Raw genomic sequence first — 8,741 nt, 5'->3', positions numbered from 1 at the left:
GATGACGTAATTTGTAGGCGGCCAATTCTGTCTATTGTGTTTATCTTCAGCTCTACACAGTTTGTTTCGTGAATGGATACGGCGTTAAAGATTCTCACCCTGCTTTTAGACATGGACTGGAAAACATCCTAAATATTGGTCAGCTGTGCACAGATGCAAAAATGAATAAAGGCTGGCTGGAGCTCGAGAGTGATCCAGGTAGGACATTTCGACAGACATCACAGCTAACTATCGTTAGCTTCCACATGAAGCCAGATTCAGCTTTGTAAGCAGCTTGACGCATTAAACTCGGAGAGCGACTTTGATGCAATAGAAGTTTAAACATTGTCAACTGTAATGTTAGTTTGTACTGTGTTGCGCAAGTTTACGGAGTGAATAAAGAAGTGCGAAATATGTGGAGGAGTGACGCGATTTGTAAAAAAAAAATCATTCCCGAGTTCTCCATTTGTTTTTGTTTTTTTTCTGTTGTAGTATCGCCTGCTGTTCAAACCCAAATGTTTTATAATTGCAGGACTGTTCACTCTGCTGGTGGAGGATTTTGGTGAGTTGTTAATATACGGGAAACTGTCTCAGCCTTGCAGTGACTACACCGTCGATCTGGAGTCCTACAGGCAACTAAAACGAATGAATTGTTCCTTTAGGTGTTAAAGGTGTCCAAGTCGAGGAAATCTATGATCTTCAAAGCAAGTGTCAAAGGTATGTAACTTGGAATCAGTCAGGTCTGGGCACACCTTTTTGGTCAGCAACAATGGCATTTAGGTTAAAATCACCTAAAAGGTGCAGTTAACACTAAAACTCGTGTGAATATAAACAGTGTTGGTGTTTGACTTATAGCAGCAACATGTAACTTTATCTTTCAGTCCGGTCTACGGCTTCATCTTCCTGTTCAAGTGGATTGAGGAACGTCGGTCCCGGAGGAAAGTTAACACTTTGGTGGATGAGACCTCGGTCATTGATGAGGAAATAGTAAATGATATGTTTTTTGCTCATCAGGTAAGTGGTTCTCTGATCCATAATGTTCCTGATCATTGTAGTTATTCCTGGTGTTTTCACATCATATCATATATAATGTGTACATGTACAATTGTATCCAAATGTATGTGTTTTAATTGATTTTCTATTGCACAAATACACTTGATTAACATGACAATTTTTGCACTTTTTTCAAAAAAGACATTTCATATTCTTAAGGGTGTGTTCTGGTACAATTTGGCCTCAACAACAAACGCATACAAAACCACAGAACAAAAATATTTGTTAGAAACTACACATCCTTTCATTTCCTAACATGCATCAAACTTGAAAGACTTTCAACCACAAATGCCACTGAATAAGGAAAGCTCCTTGTCCAAGTAGACATCCTAATACATTCAGACTCCAGCACTTAAAAATCCATATCTCTATTGATATCTTGCAATAATGCAAAACGAAATGTGATTAAATCAATATGTAGTCTAATTTGACATGTGTTCATGCTTTCCATCTAGCTGATACCAAATTCATGTGCCACCCACGCTTTGCTGAGTGTCCTTCTGAACTGCAGTGGAGTTGAGCTTGGCACCACCCTTAGTCGCATGAAGGCTTTTACAAAAGGCTTTAGTCCAGAAGTAAGTTGTTTATCACACCCACTCATGTCTGTTATAATTTTATAGTGTCCTTTTTATTCACAGTGTTTATTTAAAAATCATTCCTGACATTTGTTTTTCTTTTTGCTGTAATATATTGATAAATCATAGTAAGTTGTGAAAAATATTGAGAGAATGGTGAAGCTAGTATTAAAATATGTCGGGTATATGTACAAATTATGGGACCTCAAACATGATTTGAAATCAGGATACTTTTACATTTAATATCAGGAATCACCTTCTTGGACTTAACTGTCACGTTTACTACCTTCGTCTTTCTCTCTCACTCTCTCTTTCCCTTCTCCTCTCGTACCGTCATGTATAACTTTAAATTTCTATGTACTTTTCAGAGCAAAGGTTACGCAATAGGAAATGCCCCAGAGCTTGCCAGAGCACATAACAGCCATGCCAGGTAGGCTACGGTCAGTGATTCCTTTTCAAATTTGCAGGTGTCTGTGAGTGTGTGAAAAAAAAATAACAACTTCTGTGATTCGTCTGCCGTGCTGGGAAATATGTCAGACTTTGTACTTTCATCAGTTGCTCAAGCTCTCTTTCCGTGTTTCTATGGAGACCGGAGCCTAGGCACCTGCCGGAGAAGCAGAATGGGATCAGTGCAGTGCGGACCATGGAGGCCTTCCACTTTGTTAGCTATGTTCCCATCAAAGACCGCCTTTTTGAGCTTGATGGCCTTAAGGCCTATCCCATTGACCATGGTGAGACTTTATACTGACTTACTTATTTTCATTTGTTAAATTTTTTAATAAACTATTTTTTGTCCAGTAGGATCAGATACGGCCTCATTAGTTGCTCTGAAGTCCATGCTAACTACAAACAGGGAGCAAGATTTTTTTTCCGCAGCCCCCAAACAATGAAGTGCTCTCAAATAAACAAGCAAATCAACCGTAATTTAATTTAATTTTAAGGCAGTTATTTAATGTAAAAATGCTTCTTTTTTTTGCTTTTAGTTTCGTTAATGTTGTTTTCTTAATAGCTGCAGTTGTTGATCACTTACCTTTTAGAAATTGCCACTTAAAGGAAGTATAATATCGCATTATATTGTAGGGCCCTGGGGTGAGGAGGAGGAATGGACTGATAAGGCACGGCGGGTTATTATGGAGAGGATTGGACTGGCCACTGCTGGGTGAGGCGTGAACCAGTTAGCTCAAGTGGTAGTAGTTCATCTCCTACACTTGCCCTTCAGGCTTCATTCTTATGCTGCTGCTGTGCTCGTTTTCAGTGAGCCGTACCATGACATCCGCTTCAACCTGATGGCAGTGGTGCCTGACCGCAGAATGAAGTACGAGTCCAAACTAGAAATTCTAAAGAGAAACCGACAGACTGTTCTGGAGGGTCTACAGAAGGTCAGAAACTGAGCTGAACTAATTTCCATCACAGGCCAATTAACATTCCACTCGTCCTAATAATTGTGAAAGTATGGTCAACTTTTTTTTTGTTATGTCCAAGTGGAAGTTTGTAAGGGGAATTATATGGGAGCAAAATGCAGCTGTGAAGGATCTGCTTAGTAATGTGAACTGACAGGGGTGAATATCTTGTGTAATATCCAGCATGAGGCAATTCAAATATGTTGTCATGTTTTCAGATGATCCGGCTCACTCAGCCCGAGCTTGTCCATGACAAGAAGCAACAGGACTCTTCCTGTCCTGATGAAAGCGCCACTGCTGTCAAGAAAGAAGCCGATGCAGTGGCAGTTACAGCCCAAGGGGCTGATCAGGGGTCTTCAGGTAATTTCATTGGCTCTATTTCCGCTGTCTTTCTTTGAGTTTTGTCCTGTAAATGGTGTTGGAGCTTTTCATAAACATCAAAATGATGCACAACAATACACCAACTCTCATTTTAGATTCAGTAGATGAGTCAGGGGCTCAGTCCAAGAATGTCTCCAACCCTTCAGGAAACACTAAGGTCATGGGCAAACCCCCGGTCTCCGCAGGAGGTCCCCAGCAAGTCACCAGTCACAACCCCCTCATTCAACGCCTGCCTGCCTTCCTGGACAACCACAACTATGCTAAGTCTCCAATGCAGGTAAGAAGAGGGGGGAAGACTGTCCAGTATATTCCCGAGCTCACAGTGTCATCTTCATATTGTCTGTGCAACGTTTGCCGAGGGTTATTTCGTGCCGAGGACCTACACACACAAGTTTATGGGCACAGTGGGATTGTTTGCATAGATGCATAATTCAAAATGCTATGCTAGGTAACGTTGCTATTATTGCCAGCTTAACTACAAACGTAAGGTTCTCTCCTACTTCTTTGTAGTTTTGTAAAGCCATCTAAACCAGCTAACAAATTACTTTTTACTCTGTTGTGTTTTGGATGCTGGGTTTGTGGTTTTGCATGTCATTCGTTTAACGATATTTCACATCAGCCAATATTCTTTATATATATACTCTGTATTACAGAATATATAAAGACTTATTTTTGCAAGATCCCTTAAAATGTGGGTTTGAAACACTTGTTGTGCAGTGCGCGTAAATTAATTAATTTGGGGACAGAGCTTTTGAAGGAGCGCTGAAGAGAGGGGTGTATTTGTTTTGCTGTCAAAATCCAATATCAACAATCTGCCTCCAGAATAGTGGATTCCACCTTTTTAAGTGTTGTGCATTCAGCAAACCATGGAGCTCGGATGCTTCTTTACAAAGCTGCTACTAATCCAAAACTCTATACAGCAAAACTGATTCAAAGGGTATTTAAATTGTCTTTTTCTTAGGTCTTATTTTTGATGTGTGTGTAGTAGGTGGCCCATAAAATCATTGTTGTGGCTGCAGAACATTTTTCCTGGGAGGTTTATTAAAGATTATCTGATTGACAGGAGGAGGAAGATCTTGCAGCCGGCGTTGGTCGCTCTCGGATACCAGTCCCACCACAACCCCCTTACACAGATGATGAAGATGACTATGATGAGGATGAGGAAGAAGTGAGTGGTTCTGCTGGGACATCCAACAGGTATGCACTGTACTGCATAATTTGTTTTTAGGTATTATTTTGTTTTATGTTTTTTCTTTTCTTCTTTTTAAAAATGTTACTTTTTTAAATTATTATTTTTTTTTTTTGTAAAGGTTTAGACGGAAGGCAAGTCTGCGCTCACGAACAGGGCGGCCTGGGACTGGAATGGAAAGCCAGATTGCCCTCACTGTTTTGGCAGAGAAACTGAAGAAGGAGGTACAAAGAAAAGATGCCCTGAATACACCTCTGTCTGTACGCACTGAGGGTCGCACGGGGGGCATTTGTATCACCTCGGCATCACAGCCTTCCCCCACACCGAGCAACGAAAGCACCGACACGGCCTCTGAGATTGGGAGCGCCTTTAACTCCCCGCTGCGCTCGCCGGCTCGCTCCCAAGCTGCCACGCGCCCATCAAGTCCAGTAGCATCCCATCTGTCTCGTGTTCTTTTTGGAGAAGATGAAATGCTGAGGCTCGACTCCAGACATAACCGCGCCGTAAGAGAACTCGGTCCCTCTGTCAGTGTAGCCTTGTTACACCTGCAGGACGATGGAGACATCTATGCTCTTCCATCATCTGGTGAGAACACAAGATCACTACTGTCATCCATGTTATTTACACGTTGTTGTTGTTGTTTTTTTTAAAGCCTCTCCTGAAGTAAGCATTTCAGTCACTTCCTATTAGACTACAGTCAGAGAATATTAATCATTTTAGACAGTAGAAGTAAACAGTATAGGGTGATTGAAATGTGTATAACCCACATTATTTGAAAAAAAAACAAAAAAAAAACATGGACTGTCTGTGTCTTGGTAATTTTGATAGATGGTGATTTCATTTGTTGCCCGTACAGGAGATTTGGCTGCTGATGGCACAAGGCGGCCTTGTACTCCTGATAAGATTAAAGACCAAGAGAAAGCAAAAGAAAAGGAAGGAGTGAATGAGGGGGACGAAGGACCGTCTGTGGAGGTGAAGAAGGAAGAGGAGAAAAAAGATGGAGCGGAGGTGAAACCAAGCAAGGAAAAGCTCAACACTACAGAAAGTACTGCAGACAACAAGCCCGCTGGGGATAAGTACTCACCGAAAGTAAGTCAAGAAAATCCCCTGTATTATAGTGCACACCACTATGTACCTTGCCATGCATATCATTCTGACACAATTTCTTTTTGTGCCACAGTAGCCTCCTACTTTTTGTCTGTGCATCCAATTAGAGAGCCTTTGCCAAAACTGTACAGTAAAATGTATGAAAAACAAACACAGAGCAGTTCATCTTCTTCTGTCTTTTGCAGGAGCTGCTTGCACTACTCAAGTGTGTAGAGGCTGACATTGCCAATTATGAGGTCTATCTAAAGGAAGAAGTAGAGAAGAGAAAGAAATACAAAGTAGGTTTTGTTCACTTAGAATTCAATATCCAGTATGGGAATTTGCTTGTATTGGATTTTAAAATCTTTTTTTTGTTTTTGTTTTGTTTTCATTTGTTCAGATTGATGATCAGAGGAGGACCCACAATTATGACGAGTTTATCTGCACCTTTATCTCAATGCTGGCCCAAGAAGGTAAACCTGCTCATTCTGTTTACAACAGTTCTGCTCAATTTGATTTTGTGTTCGCTCCCATCAAAATCATCCATTTGGAGGTTTGTTTTTAGGTTTCATTTAAATTCTCAGGGGTAAATGATAGTGTCTAAATATTTCACAGCTCCCCTCTCAAATTGCCCCATATTGATGTATATTTCTGTAGTGGTAGGTGGTCTACCACTACAGAAATATACATCAATATGAAGCTATGGAGGCACTAAGAATCTTGGCAATGAGTGAGAGAAATGAGGAAAAAAAATATCTTAAAATGCATAGTTGTGTGCATTCTTTCAATTTTTATGAAGGCTGCAAATGTTAAAGTAATAATATCGAAGATTGGAATATAAATGAATGTCCCTATCGCTGAATGAGGTAACGCAATGATGACTGAGCCTTTAGCCCACTGATTAAATTCCTCGCATTTGAAGTATTCAAAATGAAATGAGCTGGGTGTCTGTGGCAACATTGTCGGGAAAAATCACAGGCAGGGTTTTCTAAGTAATGACGGGAATATGTTCAGAATGGACCGGCAGGGAATTGGGGTTAAAGCAGCATACTTAGAACATGACAAGAAGCAGCAGCAAACTGTTTTTCCTCATCTCTGCTGGTGTCTCAGAAGACATCATTACCTTTTTTGCTTTCATGTGTACCGGCGACCTTGAATTGTAATGAAGGCCACCTGTCCACTGTGACTGGTGTGTACAGGCAACTCTGTTTGGATCTCTGGGAGGGGGAAGTCCAAAAACCCACCTGCAACTACCGCTAATCGCCACAGATGCCGCCAAAGAGCGTTAAAGGGGAATCTTGGAGATTGTAACTTTAGCAGTTGAAATATGTCAGAAGACATACAATGCCACTTTTTTTCCTCTTCACCAACTTAACAAAACACAGATATAAAAAAACAAAACAAAAAACCAAAACATTTTCATAACCATCATTCATGCTTACTGGGTATCATCTGCAGGCATGCTGGCCAGCCTTGTGGAGCAAAACATTTCCGTACGGCGTCGGCAGGGAGTGAGTATCGGCCGCTTGCACAAACAGAGGAAGCCTGATCGAAGGAAACGCTCCCGACCTTACAAAGCCAAACGCCAGTAACTACAAACAATCATAACTTCTGTAAGTACCAGTGAACACCAAGCAATCACCAGAAAGAGAAAAAAGAAATTGCTGCACTCCTAAAACTCTTTTCTAGAGGCAGTTGCCTGTTGTATTTTAGCCAGCGCCTCTTCTGCGTCATGAAATCGACCATGTGTTTGGTCAGTTCTTTTATCATATTTGTACATATTTACTACCATTTTAGACCTCACTGTAAATTTTCCTCTTGTGCCATTGCTATCTACAGTTTGTAAATCGGGAAAAAAAAGGCATGTCCCCAGTGATGCACCTGAATGCTTTTTATTGAAGGATCTTCTCTACATTTTTTTGGTCAGTACAATAGTTATTTGTTGAGATATAGATTTCTTTAACCCCCTCCCCCCCGTATGTCACTAAATATACACTTTGATAACCAATATTTCCTCAGCCGCATCTCTCTTTCATGTCTTCACAGTGCCAATGAAGTATTGAATGTTTTGACAAAAAAAAAACCGCTGGGTTCAAATCATCCACAGCTTTTCAGTTTAGTGTATACCATAAAAAAAATATATATTTTAATCACATTATATATGGACACTTTTAATCTCAACAAATCATGATGCATCAGGGGGTTTCTTTTCACTGGAATGTCTTAAGGGTCTCAAGCTGTGTATGTCTGTCTCTAGAGGTCCTACAAAATTGGAAACAAGCTATTGTTATTTTTGTACCTGAAATGGATCTCAAAGTGAGTGAATATGTTTGAAGCTGTGTGTTTTGTACATATGTATCTGTTCATTGACTCGCCTGTACACTGAATTCAGTTGTTCTTTGTGCTTGCCAGTTCATACTACAATAAAATCAGTGAAAGTATCTTGTTGTAATCTAGATTTCTTCATGTGTTTTGGGGTTTCTAAAGTAATACAACAGCGCTCAGTTAAACCCAGGATTATTATTAATGTGAATTCATTGTTCTGGTCCATTCACAAAAAATGTAACACAAATGTCAGTAGATTTATTATATTAGATTTTTTTTATAGGTTGATTTTATGTACGTGTTGTATTGTAGTGACAGTTGGTCTACACTAGGGAGAGCAATCATTCAGAGATGAGTGGGACCATCTCGGATCTATCTCCAGACTGAGGAGAGCCATTCACAATAAAATCGACTTAAGATACACTGCGTGTGTACATTCAGTTAAATATTTTGTATTACATTTGCATCACATTTTCTGTTTGCCGGAACAATCCCTTCATTTATCTAACACAGTTTTTGTTGTATTTCATTTGTAGCAATATACTCCGCAGCTATTTTTTATTATGTTGTGGAATAAAAGAACGCACGTCACTATTCATGTTATTGTAATCACGGAGCCCTGAGCACCACTAGATACGCTGAGATTGTCCCAAGTCAAACCATCAGTCTTCACACGACAGGTATTTTAGCAGTTTGAATTTTATTTTCCATCTGATCCTTGTGGTTCTTATGATGTTTGAGCACTGGTACAGT

At 40.1% G+C, this 8,741-nt stretch overlaps 1 protein-coding gene across 1 annotated transcript; it reads left to right on the top strand.

Moving 5' to 3' along the window:
• The first annotated feature begins 1 nt into the window (after nt 1).
• On the top strand, nt 2-8,104 carry bap1 (BRCA1 associated deubiquitinase 1). The gene is made up of 17 exons (XM_069143613.1): nt 2-198; nt 512-541; nt 642-696; nt 861-993; nt 1,488-1,607; nt 1,976-2,037; nt 2,196-2,338; nt 2,688-2,766; nt 2,863-2,986; nt 3,226-3,367; nt 3,484-3,665; nt 4,452-4,585; nt 4,699-5,162; nt 5,434-5,666; nt 5,870-5,962; nt 6,064-6,136; nt 7,122-8,104. The coding sequence occupies exons 1-17, from the start codon at nt 162-164 to the stop codon at nt 7,253-7,255; spliced, it is 2,238 nt and encodes a 745-aa protein (XP_068999714.1). The 5' UTR covers nt 2-161; the 3' UTR covers nt 7,256-8,104.
• The last annotated feature ends 637 nt before the right edge of the window (nt 8,105-8,741 follow it).

This window comes from Embiotoca jacksoni, unplaced genomic scaffold (genome assembly GCF_022577435.1).
Source record: "Embiotoca jacksoni isolate LCO1_2020_lvr unplaced genomic scaffold, fEmbJac1.0.p SCAF_1, whole genome shotgun sequence".
Taxonomy (NCBI): domain Eukaryota; kingdom Metazoa; phylum Chordata; class Actinopteri; family Embiotocidae; genus Embiotoca; species Embiotoca jacksoni.
Note: the sequence above shows the minus strand (reverse complement) of the source record. Positions and strands in the feature narration are given on the sequence as shown.

Excerpts from the sequence above, each read along its gene's own strand:
- bap1 (XM_069143613.1), top strand. The coding sequence starts at position 162 with ATGAATAAAGGCTGGCTGGAGCTCGAGAGTGATCCAG. Across the intron at positions 4,586-4,698 it reads TCTGCTGGGACATCCAACAG|GTTTAGACGGAAGGCAAGTC; the intron begins GTATGCACTGTA and ends TTTTTTGTAAAG. Across the intron at positions 5,667-5,869 it reads GGGATAAGTACTCACCGAAA|GAGCTGCTTGCACTACTCAA; the intron begins GTAAGTCAAGAA and ends TGTCTTTTGCAG.